At 51.8% G+C, this 13,540-nt stretch overlaps 2 protein-coding genes across 15 annotated transcripts in view; both read right to left on the bottom strand.

The window, feature by feature from the left end:
- USE1 (unconventional SNARE in the ER 1) overlaps positions 1–2,836 on the bottom strand; it is a 5,990-nt gene extending 3,154 nt beyond the window's left edge. The window contains exon 1 of the mRNA XM_012809388.1: positions 2,747–2,836. Coding sequence (XP_012664842.1) covers positions 2,747–2,836 — 90 coding nt within the window. The remainder of the gene's footprint in view (positions 1–2,746) is intronic.
- Positions 2,443–13,540, bottom strand: part of MYO9B (myosin IXB) — a 116,695-nt gene continuing 105,597 nt past the window's right edge. For 8 of the 14 annotated variants that reach the window (XM_023517133.1, XM_023517141.1, XM_023517142.1 and 5 more), the window contains 14 exons: positions 12,505–12,603; positions 12,217–12,390; positions 11,886–11,924; positions 11,532–11,643; positions 10,498–10,571; positions 9,973–10,165; positions 9,754–9,882; positions 9,390–9,495; positions 8,915–9,046; positions 5,979–6,102; positions 5,423–5,488; positions 4,965–5,107; positions 3,966–4,093; positions 2,443–3,847 (listed from right to left, as the gene is read on the bottom strand). In XM_023517133.1, the coding sequence (XP_023372901.1) occupies positions 3,432–3,847; positions 3,966–4,093; positions 4,965–5,107; positions 5,423–5,488; positions 5,979–6,102; positions 8,915–9,046; positions 9,390–9,495; positions 9,754–9,882; positions 9,973–10,165; positions 10,498–10,571; positions 11,532–11,643; positions 11,886–11,924; positions 12,217–12,390; positions 12,505–12,603 (1,935 nt within the window). In that variant the 3' untranslated portion in view covers positions 2,443–3,431. Of the gene's footprint in view, positions 3,848–3,953; positions 4,094–4,964; positions 5,108–5,422; positions 5,489–5,978; positions 6,103–8,914; positions 9,047–9,389; positions 9,496–9,753; positions 9,883–9,972; positions 10,166–10,497; positions 10,572–11,531; positions 11,644–11,885; positions 11,925–12,216; positions 12,391–12,504; positions 12,604–13,540 lie in introns of all 14 variants that reach the window. The other 6 variants (XM_023517136.1, XM_012809443.2, XM_023517144.1 and 3 more) reach the window with 5 other exon arrangements.

Here is a 13,540-nt window from a genome sequence, read left to right as displayed (position 1 = left end):
AAAAAAAAAAAAAAAAACCTATAAAAATAGAAGATAATTTCAAAAAACAAAGCATTCTATGATGGACATACTTTGACAATGTGAATTACTTTTTTTGCATTATTATTATTACTGCTCAATATTTCGTTGCAGCAGTTGTCTGATTGCTTTTCTGAATGTATTTATCTTCGTTCTCTATGAGGTTTTTGTTTCTAGTCCTTATCTTAAACATTGTTACTGTTATTAAATTTTTAGCTTTTTTAATTTTGTGAAGGTAAAAAGTGGAAACCAAATAAACACATGTATATGTATAGAGAAAATAACAAAAAAAAGAATGAAAAATAAGCCGTGTGTTGTGATGGGCTCCTGTAGTCCCAGCTACTCCAGAGGCTGAGGCAAAAGGCTTGACCTCCAAGGGTTTGAGGTTGCTGTGAGCTGTGATGCCACCACACTCTATTCAGGGTGACAGTCTCCAAAAAAAGAAAAAAAAGAGCAATGCCATTATATCCGCATTTCTCTGGGCTGAATTACTTGCTTTTTCCCTTAGAGCTTTTTAACCCCTGGGAAAGTTGGAAGGATTAGGTCCTCTGCTGTCAGAGGGTCAACCAGCCTGTTTATTTAGGTTTACCTGCTCAAAATGCCTACTTCACACTCACTGCTGCCTGGATTCTGTTTTTTTGTTTTTCCTTTTTGAGACGAAGTCTCACCACATCACCCTCAGTAGAGTGCTGTGGTGTTATAGCTCACAGCAACCTCCAACTCTTGGGCTTAAGTGATTCTTTTGCCTCAGCCTCCTAAGTAGCTGGGACTGTAGGTGCCCAACACAATGCCTGCTATTTTTTAGTTGTAGTTGTCATTGTTGTTTAGCTGGCCTGGGCTGGGTTCAAACCCACCAGCCTTGGAATATGTGGCCGTCATCGTAACCACTATGCTATGGGCGCTGAGCCCTGTGTGGATTCTTTTCACGCTGAGTTCATTTTCCTCTCAGCAGTCTTCCTGATTTCCCTTGGGGGAAAGGCCCTGACCTGGCACTTCGGGTTCAGGGCTTTCCCCAACTCAGCTTTATCTGTCACAGGGGCTCATCTATAGTTCATTTATAAGATTTTGGGTCCTAGCCCTGACTCTTGACTCTGTCCTTGGCCATGGCCTTAGGTAAGGTTAACATTTCTCTGCTCCCTTAGGAAGTGGACAGTGTGACGGTGCCTCCCTTAAGGGAGCCCGGAGCCAGTCCTGGGAGAAGTGGGGCTGGGTTACTGCAAGTACTGAGATTTGCATTTTGAGAACCTAGTCCCAGTCCATCGCCTGGGTCTCCCAGGCGTACAGTGCCAGTCTTCTGGAGTGAACAGAGTGGGGAGTGGGTACTTCATGGGGACCAGGACCTGGCATGCAGCCCTTACACTGGTGGCCCTGGTGTCCTCACAAAATATCACAGAGACCATACCAGGACCCACAAGTGGGGCCTCAGAGGCTGACAGGGCAGAGTCTGAATCCCAGCCTCTTCAGCAGTGTGGCTGTGGACAAGTGGCCTCCCCACCACCAATCCCAGGCAAGTGCAATTTGGACTTGTCCCTCATCTTCCACCTGCTAGCCAATTCCCATACCTGCCCATCTGATTGCACCTTTGGAACCCTTCTGTGGGGTGGTGGCTTCTGCATCTGCCAGACCCACCAGGACCTGGCTCTGCTGCAGGGTAGATGGCCCCGGCAGCTGACATTTAAGCTCATCTGGGTAGAGGCTGGGTGCTGAATCAAGGAGACAGGAGAAGGCTCCCAGAACAGCAGGCCTTCCCCACAGAGTAAGACTATGTGGGGAGATCTGGGCTCCCCAAGCTTTCCTGATTAATAAATAAGCACCTCAGGGTAGCACCTGTGGCTCAAGGAGTAGGACACCGGCCCCATTTATCAAAGGTGGTAGATTCAAACCCAGCCCTGGCCAAAAAGGAAAAAAAAAATTGCAAAAAAAGAAATATATTACGGGTGGCACCTGTGGCAGAGTGAGCAGGGTGCCAGCCCCATATACTGAGGGTGGCGGGTTTGAAGCCAGCCCCTGCCCCGGCCAAACTGCAACAAAAAAGTAGCCAGGTGTTGTGGCGGGCGCCTGTAGTCCCAGCTACTCGGGAGGCTGAGGCAAGAGAATCACCTAAGTCCAAGAGTTGGAGGTTGCTGTGAGTTGTGATGCCACGGCACTCAGGTTGCTGTGAACTGTGATGCTACAGCACCCTATTGAGGGTAACAAAGTGAGACTCTGTCTCTAAAAATAAATAAGCATTGCAAGTCAGCCCATCTCTCATCTGTGGGAAATTTCCAACAGCAGTGTTTGCTGGAGGATCAAGGCAGGTCCTCCCAGATGGGTATAATCCCCACCCTCTACCTCTCTTGGCTAAGGCCACAGGGCTGACTCCTACCCATCAGCCCTGCTCTTCCAACCCTGAGGAGGTCTGAGCAGAAATTCCATGCATACACATCGCAGGAACTTTTTTATTTTCACACATTGTGTGGGGCATTCCCTGGTCCCAGCCTTGTGGCGTGTGTTCAAGTGTCTGCCAAGTGGGCTGAGCATGGGAAAGGAGGTCCCCATTCTGGAAAGCCCCAGGCTGTCACAGTTGACTGAAGGGTATGTCCAACATCAGCCCTTGTCCTCCCTGACCATGAGCAGACCTGAAGTCATTGACTCTTGTACTGTCACATGGGCGGGTAGTGTGAAGGGCAGCCTTCTCAAGCTCCTGGTGTACAGAAAAGTGATGGCCATATTCAGGTCTCCTTGGTACTTGCAGTCTGTGTGCCCAAGGTGGAGGCCGCTCCTGACTCATGTCCTGGATCCAGCCAACAGCCTTGACCCCCATAGAAGTCTCCAACATTCCCCTGAATGCACATTGGCCAAGTGGCTGCCCGCTGGAGGCATGAGTTGGAAACAGCCTTGGTGCTCAGATGCCCCAAGTGTCCAAAACACTAATGGAAGGCCTGGGCATGCCGATCACCCTTAACGCTGATTGAAGTGCGAGTCTGAGCTCCAGAAGTGCAGTGGCTAAGTGGCCTCTGCTCTGATGACCCATGTCCAGATTACAAGGGAGATACACAGCGTTAATAGAAAAGTTTTATACACATATAAAAAACGATTTGGTCTTCTGTTAAGGCTGTTAACAGTTTAAAGTAATGTAAACCATGTACATAAACAGTTAATGTAAAAACGTACAAAAGGTAAGGGAAGAGATGAGGGGCTGCCTGCTGAGACCTAGTGCTCCTGGGGGCCTGGCGATGCCTTGGGAGGCTTGTGCCGAGAGTGGCCTAGACCTAGCTGGTGGCTCCCTGCCTTGACTCTTTACTTGGAGCTGGTGCCCACCTCTAGTGGTTCTTTGAACTTTTGTTCTGGATTCTTTTCAGCCGAATGATTGCCATGACAGGTCTGGCACAAGGGCTGTCCTCAGACATATTGACTCCAGTAGCCACAGGCCTTCAGCCATTGGCCTGGCCTGAGGTGGGGGGCAGGCAGTACATTGGGGGGTCTGAATATCTCCGCTTGTTCCCAGGTGGCTGGCCGTCCTCGTCCAGGGTCTCTAGAGCAGCCTGTATGGGCAGGTCTGCTACTGGTGTGATGTAGACGGAATGTACCTGGTCCGGACGGCGGGCAGGTGGCTCTCGGCGTCTCACTGGGGCAAAAGCCTCCCGGGCACCTGGTGCCCACCTGGGCAGGTGGGAAGGTAGGCCCGGCGGGAGCTTGATGTTGGCCGTGGGCATGATGGGGGTCCGCCGGGGGGTCTTCACTCTGACCGTTACGAAGGACGAAGGCCTTCGTCGTGGAGGGGCGGCCACCGTGGGGAGGGGGTTCGGGGTGGGTGCGCTGGGGTAGGGGAGAGTAGGCGTGGGGGGCCCTTTTGAGAGATAGATGGCAGGGTTACTGCAGCTTCAGGGCTGGCAGTCAGACCCTCACCCCAGGGCCTGCCAGGGGTGGACAGGATGGAGAAAAGCAGACACTACCTTAATACTGACCTTCCAAGGCCCCCCGCCCAGTCCGCTCCTCCAGTAGGCTCTCGGTGCTGGCTGAGGTCTCTGAGTCCAAGTTCTCCTCGTCAGAGCCCCTTGGGTCCAGCTCTGGAAGCCGGTAGGTGATGTCCTCCCTGGAGAGGGAAGAGGGTCTTAAGTGTCCAAGGCCACTCCTCAGAAAGTGCCAGGCTGGTATGGGACACATCAGGCTATTCTAAAGGTGACTCCCTGTTACCACCCTCCTTCAAACCCAAGCATATCTGGCCTAAAATCTCCTGGGGTCCTCTGAAGCTCATCAGGTAAGAGTATCAGGCTGCTGAGGGCAGCCCTGGCATACGGCCCAAACCTGAGTTACTGACATGCTCGGGCTTCAGGCCCTTTGCATGTGCCATTCCCTCTGCTAGAAACATTCTCCACTGCTCCTAAGACTAAGGTGGCCAAGGAACCAGGTCACGCAAGTTCTGGCATTATTATTACTATTTTTTTAGAGTCAAAATTGTTCTGTTACCCAGGCTGGAGTACAGTGGCATGATCATAGCTCACTGTAACTGCATACTCCTGGGCTTGTGATCCTCCTGCCCTAGCCTCTTGAATACCATAGAAGCACGCTACCATGCCTAGCTAATTTAAATATTTTTGTAGAGGCAGGATCTAGCTGGGATCACAGATGTGTACTGCCATGCCCAGCTTGCATTTATTTTTATAAGGGCTCCCTTCACACTCACAGCATGACATAACAGCACCCTAGTTAAGACCACCTTCAAGACAAAGTTGGCGCACTGCCTCCTGGTTACCCACTATTCTCTGTGGGCCACTGGGGTCCTGTGTGGTTAGGCATGAGGTTTAAACAGAGCACATGGTTGACAGCAAGGTCCCATTAAGTACTGTCAGTCTATGTTAGGGACAACAGGACCACCAAGGACTGAATCTGCCTGTGGGGCAGGGCAGTGCATGGGGACTGAATGGCAAGAGTTGAGAGAAGGCAGGGGACAGAGGGACACTTGCTTCTCCTCCTTGATGGACTGGATCCGCTCGATGAGGATCTCCTTCTCTCGGTCCTCATCGCCACTGGCTGCCTCCTCTTCTGGCAGTACCTCCAGCTCCTCCAGGCTGCTGCCCTGGCTTCCCTGGGCCTTGGGGCCCTTGCTCTGAAACAAAAGCAGCCGGTATCATTGGCACCTCTAGGAAGGAGGAGGTTGGTGCACCTGGTTGTGAGGTTAGTTCTGGTGTAAACATGCTGGGCTCTTAGTGGGACATATCCAGGAATCCCATGGGGACAGATGGCAGGAGCTTGGGTGATTAGTTGTCCTCAGCATATTCAGTCAGTGGGCAAGGGGCCTCCCCCAGCATGCACTTCCTGAAGGTTAGGACATGCTCATGTTATCTTAGAGAACCCAGGGGCTGAGGGAAGCCAGCATGTGCCGTACTAGGAGACATGCACCGGCCGCTGGCTGTGTACATACCAGGACCCCCTCATAGGGAGATGAAAAGCCCAGTTTGAGAGGCCATGGCTGGGAGAGAGATGAACACTGGGTGACCACAGAGGAGGAGACAGACACAGCAGTGATTGGGGGGCACATCTGACAATCAGCACAAAGGGGGTTCCCTGGTTCTCCCAGGAGTCTAGGATCTGCCTCCCACTATATGACTACTTCTGCTATGGGGTTATTTTCCTGTGGGTGGGGCCTGGATCAGTAAAGAACAAGGCTATACTAATGACCTGAACGACCACCAAGTGGGTGACATGTCCCCTACCTTCCCCACCTAGAGGAACAATTGGAGTGAGGCTGAGCAGACTGGGTTTTGGTTAAGGGCAAATTGCCCCTACCTGTGGCCAACAGTGTGCTGTGAGTAGGTGAGGAACTGGAAAGTGAGACCCCACTCACCACCCTCTCTGCCCTTGCCAGCTGAGGCCCCTAACCCCACATGACCACACCCAAGGCCCTTCCATCCCACCAAGCCCTGGCCCACAACCCCTCCCACCTGCAAAGCCCCTCCTCCACTCTAATCCATACTCACAGCATTTTGCCTTAGCAGGGAAAGCCTGCGGAAGGCAATGCTTTCTGCTGCCTCCAGTTGACTGATCTCCTCCATCTTCACTTTGTATTTCCTCATCTGCTCCTTGATCAGCATCTCCACACACCTGTGGAGAAGGCCCACAGGTGGAGTTGACTCATCTACCACCCCCAGGACGCTCAGTGTCCAGGGAGGCACTGGCTGGTGACTGGGAATCACTAGTTAGGACTGGGAGACCTAGAGACACAGAGACCCAGCAGGACCAGGGCATGGCTGTGCCGGCTCCCATGCTGCGTGAGTTAGGGCAGCTCACTCCACTTCTCTGAGCCTGAGTCCCGTCTCTGCAGACCTCCTAGTATGAAGGAGGGTCAGAGTGAACAGAACAGGGTGGTGGTGATTCTGATTCATGGAGAATCTCAAGGGGCAGGGGTGCACATGCCTGCAGGGACCTGCAGCATTTCTGCTTGGTGGTCAGCGCCAGCTTGGGAGGGACTTAGCCCAGAGTGGTCAGTAGCAGGGAGGAGAGGGTGGGAACTCAAAACTGAGAGGCAGTCTAAGACTTAAGTTTTTCATTATCATGACTAAAAAAGAAAAAAAGTACCAAAGAATATTCTGGAAGAGACCAGAAGGAAATCTGTCACCACCACACCACCTGGATGGAATCAGAACCTCACGATCCTTACTGCCTGTTGTTCTTCCTTAACAACTATGAGTATAGCCCGGGGAACCCACTGGCAGGTGCTCCTCTAAGGCCTTCTTCAATGTTAGCCTTGCGCAGCCAAGAGGGTAACAGACTCCTAATATTCACAACTCTCATTGATAGTAGCACCTCTGATGACTGACCATCATCTTCTAAAGAAATTTCAGAAAACTTTTAAAGAAAACTTCTAGAAAATCATTTCTGTTTACCAGAGGCTAGAAAAATTGGGCTGCTTCTTTTTTTTTTTTTTTTGAGACATAGTCTCAAGCTGTCACCCTGGGTAGAGTGCCGTAGAGTCACAGCAACCTCAAACTCTTGGGCTTAAGTGATGCTCTTGCCTCAGCCTCCCAAGTAGCTGGGACTACAGGTGCCTGCCACAACACCCGGCTATTTTTTGGTTGTAGTTGTCGTTGTTTAGCAGGCCTAGGCTGGATTCAAACTGGCCAGCTCCGCTGTATATGGCTGGCACCCTAGCCGCTTGAGCTACAGGCGCTGACCTGGACTGCTGCTTTTTTTTTTTCTTGGTTCTTCAACCTCAAAAGAACCTAGAAGTGACACTTCCCAGCTGGAGGAGAAATTTAGGGCCATGTCTTCACCTGGGTCTGAGTGTGGATGAGCCCCCTGGTGCAGGCTGCAGGGATTGCAACTGGTTTCTTAACCTTCCCTGAGGACTCTGTATTACTGCTCAACTATCCAGCCTTTGCTAAAAACTGTTTCTGTTTTTACATCTGTAAATAAAATATGATAATTTGTACTCAAAACATTTCATCTCTCCTCTACCTCTTATAGGCTAGTCTCTGAAGCCAAGTTTCAATTTTAAGGATGGTTTTAAGTGATACATCCTAAATTTCAGTAAATTGACAGAGAAACGATTTAAAACAGATTTGGAAAACACTTTTTTTTTTTTTTGAGACAGAGTCTATGTCACCCTCGATAGAGTGCCATAACATCACAGCTCACAGCAACCTCTAACTCTTGGGCTTAAGCGATTGTCTTGCCTCAGCCTCCCAAGTAGCTGGGACTACAGGCACCTACCACAATGCCCAGCTATTGGAAAACACTTTTTTAAAAGACTTTGTCACCCTTGGTAGAGTGCTGTTGTGTCACAGCTCACAGCAACCTCTAGCTCTTGGGCTTAGGTGATTCTCTTGCCTCAGCCTCCCGAGTAACGGGGACTATAGGTGCCTGCCACAACACCGGGCTATTTTTTGTTGCCGTTTGGCTGAGGCCAGGTTTGAACCTGCCACCCTTGGTATGTGGGGTTGGTGCCCTACTCACTGAGCCACAGGCGCCGTCTGGAAAACACATTTTTAACCTTGTGACCAAGTTGTGACTCTGGGGAGAATTGCCCTACCGTTATGAACTACGTACACAATTCTCATTAGAGCACATGTGGATAGAAAGGAGGAGGCACAGTCAACCTATAATACAACTCAGGTACAACCTCCTATTGCTGTCTGGGTACCTCTTCTAGTCTTTTTTTTTAAGAGATGGGGTCTTGGCTTGGCGCCTGTAGCTCAGTGGTAAGGGCACCAGCCACGTACACGAGGGATGGCAGGTTTGAACCCAGACTGGGGCTACTAGACAATGACAACTACAACAACAACAAAAACAGCTGGGTGTTGTGGCGGGCACCTGTAGTCCCAGCTACTTAGGAGGCTGAAGCAAGAGAATCGCTTAAGCCCAAGAGTTGGAGGCTGCTGTGAGCTGTGACACAATGGCACTCTGAGGATGACATGAGACTCTGTCTCAAAAAAAAAATAGGGTCTTAACATGTTGCCCAGGCTGGCTTCAAATTTCTGGCTTCCAGCAATCTTTCCACTTTAGCCTCAAGAGTAGGCAGGACTACAGGTTCACACCATTGTACCCAGCTCTGGACTTCCTTTTTTTTTTTGAGACAGAGTCTCACTCTGTTGCCCAGGCTAGAGTGCCACGGTATTAGCCTACCTCACAGCAACCTCAAACTCCTGAGTTCAAGCAATCCTTCTGCCTCAGCCTCTCAAGCAGCTGGGACTACAGGTACCCACCACAATGTCTAGCTAATTTTTTTTTCTATTTTCAGAAGAGATGAAGTCTCACTCTTGCTCAGGCTGGTCTTGAACTCCTGAGGTCAAGTGATCTTCCCTTCTTGGCCTCACAGATTGCGAGGATATTATAAGTGTTATACACATATTTACATATAGCTGGGATAAAGGTGTTGTGAAGTCCCCTGGTGGGGCTAGCTCTGCCTGGCACTCACGTGGTGATCTTGAGGACATCCTTCATGCTGGTCAGTGGGTCTGAGTTGTCAGGGCAGCGCAGGAGGCAAGGTGCGAAGATGATGGCCAGTGCCCCTGGTGACATGCGGTTCACATCCTCGAGCAGGGCCACCCTGCATGGCCACTGGCAGTTAGGGGGTTGACATGGCCAAGGAGGGAGGTAGGGCCCAGGGAGCCCTAGGACTGGACTTTAGGGCCCTGGGATGGTTGTTGGGAAAGTGGCAGCACAGCCCAGAGGTGAGGGATATCTGCTTCTGCAGCAAAGAGAGGTGCTTCAAAGGACCTGGGTGGCCCAGCAAGCTTGGGCCCCTCCCAGAACATCAACACCAGCCCATCTCCTGGTCAAAACTACCAGAGAACACTAGCCTGAGCTGTACCAGGAAACACTGCCTCAGGGGTTTGTAATAGGGATCCTGCTCCTACAGAGGGCAGGCAGGTGGGTGGGAAGGCACTTGCTTGACAAGGTGGAAGATGAGCCGCTCCAGGGAGTTGTGGTTGGCTTCTGGAAGGTGCTCCAGGACAGCATAGATGGCGGCCAGCTGCTCCTGCTTCTCTGGCAGTTCTAGAGAGGCCAAGGGCATCAGTTCCTGAGGGGCTCTGCAGTGCCCATCCCACCCCACTGATAGGCATCACCCTTTATGTGTACAGCAAGAATGAATGGCCACAGGAGAGTCCTGGCCCCACCCTGAACTGGGGACCCACTTGGTTGGGCTGAGTGCTTTGAGCTTCATTTTCTCATCTTGTGAACAAGGTGGTCCCGCCCTGTCACCTGACTGTGGCCGCCCAACACTATTGCTGCCTGTGCTGCTGTGGGGCTCACCCACAGCTCGGAGAAAGTCGCCATACTGGGCAAATGTCATGAGGGGCTCTGGTAGCTCCCGTAGCCATTGCTTCAGCACCCCTGTGATGGCATGGATGGGGAAGTTCTCCAGCTTCACTGTTGTGGGGTCTGTGGGGTAGACAGGGCTGGTGAGTGCTGCACAGGTGGGATGGCTGTGCCCAGTGCCTGGCACGGTGACCACCTACTTATAGTGCCCACCTGTCTGCAGTGCCTGCCGGAGCTCCCGAGTCCGGTTGGCTGCACCTGACTTGCGGTAGAGGCCCTCAGTATATAGCCCGTGCATCTCCACATGTTCCAGAAGCTTCTCCAGCACAATGGGCACAGAGACCTTGTCGCTGGTAAGGCTGTCCACACATACGCCAAAGTGGCCAGGCTCGGCACCTGACTCATCCTACAGTGTCGGGGGTTAGGAGGGTGTCAGGGCCAGGGTGGCTGTCCTCACTTTTTGCCTCTTGAACCTCCTCCCTCCTGGGCCCAAACAGAGACAAAGAGGGCCAGAGATGACACATATGTCCAGCCCTTGCTTTGGGGGCCTGAAGGGTTCAGACAGAACTGGGGCTGGGGGTGTGTTCTGCTGCAGAACAAGGGCTGCAGCTCCTCCTGCCAGTGTCCTGTGCCTGCCACATGTCCTCACTTGGCCCTAATGCCAATCACCACCTCCCGAGATACCTGGCCCTGGTGCGGAGTGCCATTCTGGAAAGTTCTAGGCCTTGGCACACTCACCTTTCTCCCGCACATGTAGGAGCAGTAGCTCTGGATCTTGTGCACACACTTCTTGTGGCAGGTCATCTTGCACACTAGGAGGTCACAGGCAGGAGTCACAGAAGGTATGTTGGGGACCCCAGGTTCCCCAAATGCCTTCTAAACTTGCATTGTAGGAATCTCTGCCTTGCTCCCATGAGAGAAAGCTATATAGGTTGGTTTTCATAGCTTCATGGTGGCCGTTAGCCTCAGACCCAATCTGGCCAGCAGGACGAAGGGCAGGTGTTGGTGTGTCTGGGCACTTGTGTGGGGGACTCAGTGCATTAGAGAGGCAAGAATGAAGCTGCTTTTCCTTTTTCCAACAACAATGAACCCTACACCACCTTGCTAATATTATAGTAAGAGCAAGTGAGCTATGCTAAAAAGGTGGGGGCATCTGTATCTCTGAGGCAAGGGTGAAACAGGGTGAGAGCACAGGCTCAGGTCCTGTGTGTTCATCTCAGGACAGTGACAATTGACTGGGTATTTATGACAATACAGGGTGGTGGTGTTGCTTCTTGGACTGAAAAGACCTAGGCTTTACTGGTTCTGGAAGGAAAATATAAGCAAAAGAGGCCTGGTTATCTCTTCTGGAGGCTGACTAGCTCAAGTCCTAGCTTGGGCACCTCCCAGCTGTGTGACCACAGGCTGGGTCTGTTATCCTGGGCCCCACCTCTCTCTCAGGGATGTGCTGGCTGTGCTTGGTATGTGGAGGATAGAGGGGGAGGGGCTTGGAGAGAGGACCATGGTTCAGGCCATAGGAGCAGTGTGTAAAAGGACCAAGAAGCAGGACCCAGGGTGACCTGCACAGGTGCACAAGAGGAGGGAAGGCTGCAGAGAAGGGTGAGGACTTGCTAGTGGGGGCCTTGGAACCAGCTAAGCGGGGGGGGGCTTTATCCCTGGGATGGTGGCAAATTTCAGAGGGTGAGATATGGCTGGGGCAGCAGTCTGGAAAGATCTGCCCTACACCTGGGGTGGGTAACCAGTTAAGGGTGGGGGTTCTGTGGGGCACTCACCGCTACAGAGCAGGGCCTTGTCCATCAGCCAGATGTAAGAGAGGCACTGCTCACACGACTGTGGGATGCTCACCTGGTAGCTGGCAAACACATGGCCATTGTGCTCCTGGACCTGTGGGGGCAGCAGAAGGTGCTGAGTGTGAGGCCACCTGGGTGGATGAGGGCCTGCAGCATCTCTGGGGCAGGATCTGCTCATTCATGACCATGGTTGATTACATGCTAGGGAAGAAACACACCCATGCACATATACATATATACATGTACGCACGTGCACAGATATAGTACTGATGCATGCACATGTTCTTTTAGACATTCACCTGCACCCATGTGGTATCCCCACACACATCTACTCACAGCACGTTCCTGCTTCCGCTTCTTCTTCTGAGCTTTGCTCTGTGTGAAGGACACAAATAAGAGGTCATGTGGGGCACCCCTAGGAACATGCCTGCCCCTAGCCAGGCCCCCTGCAATAATGGTATCCGGGTGCCCTGTGTCTTCCCTCAACCAGAAAGGCAGCAGCTGCCCTAATGCCTCCTGCTTGCCTTTATTCAGAAAACCCTGACCCAGAAGGGAAGTGCTCTGAGTGTGTGGGAGGATCCCCTCTGGGAACAGATGTAAGTGGGAGTGGCACGGCACAGGTGGGTGTGAATTGGTGTGAGTGGGCATGGTGTGGTGGGGTGCCCACCTTCACAGGCTCAAAGTCATTCTTGGTATAGCCGCGGGTGAACTCATCTAGCAGTGACTGGAAGAGGTTGAGAACCAGGTTGGTGTCCTTCTCGCCACGTTCAGTGGCCAGGTTGCTGACAACAATCTGGTAGTTCTCCATGAGGTCCTTGTAGCCCACATGGATCTTCCCGTTCTGTGGGAATGCCAGGTGTGACCACCATGGGTCGGGCAGGGACAGGGGACAGAGGAGGGTGAGGCATCTGGGGAAGGGCAAAGGAAACGCCCAGAGTCAGGGGCCACCACGTACAGGGACAGAATACATGGTTTTGATGTTACTCCTGAACTTCTCGGTGGCTTCAATAAATAAGCTTTCAATAGAAGTCTTCTGGGAGCGCAGGTCATTTATCTGGGAAGAGAGAAGATGACCCAGCATTGCTGGGGGCCCTGTGTGCCCCGAGGAGGCTCTATGTTGTCACTTCTGCTCTCTCTCAAGACCTTCCCTGGTTCCTCTTGCTAACTCTGGTCTCTCTAATCCCTTCAAACCAGAGTTAAAACTGCTGGCATGTGGCTGGATCATTCTCTGTAACCCATTCTGTGCACTGCGGATGATGCTTTTGTTGGGTAGCATCCCTGGCCTCAAGCCACCAGATGTCGGTTGCACTGTTGACTCCAATTGTGACAACTCAAAACGTCTCCAGAAACTGCCAAATATCTCCTGGAGGACAGACTCACTCCCAGGTGAGTGCCACAGGTTTCACCCAAGCGCTTCCTCCTGCCCCACATACATGTTCAATGCCCAGCCATGCCCTTGGGATAGCATCACCTTGAATGGCCTGTTTATTTCAAGGCAGGGACTCCTGATCTTTTGGTGTCCCCATCAGCCCACCTTACGCCCTGTGAAGCTCCAAAATGGAGATCTGCTGCTGTGGGATTGTCCTTAACTAGAGTGTGAACGCCCTGAGCAGAGACTACAGCTTGTTCACTTCGATCTCTGCTGCACAGTTAATGCTTAATCAACACCCACCTTGACACTAAATACATTTGTGAAAGTGTATTCTAAATACAATAGTTTGGGCAGCAGCTGTGCAGCTGGACAAAGTCCAGCATGGTGGGACATATGTGTGTTAAGGGCCCTGCCCTGAAAGTGACCCCAGGTCTGGCTACTGGCCCAACTTTTTTTTTTTTTTGAGATAGTCTCACTTTGTCACACTTGGTAGAGTACTGTGGTGTCATAGCTCATAGCAACCTCAAACTCTTGGGCTCAAGCAATTCTCTTGCCTCAACCTCCCAAGTAGCTGGGACTATAGGCGTCTACCACAATTCCTGGCTTTTTTTTTTTTTTT

This window comes from Otolemur garnettii, unplaced genomic scaffold (genome assembly GCF_000181295.1).
Source record: "Otolemur garnettii isolate 467f Iridium unplaced genomic scaffold, OtoGar3 scaffold00105, whole genome shotgun sequence".
Lineage (NCBI taxonomy): Eukaryota > Metazoa > Chordata > Mammalia > Primates > Galagidae > Otolemur > Otolemur garnettii.
Note: the sequence above shows the minus strand (reverse complement) of the source record. Positions and strands in the feature narration are given on the sequence as shown.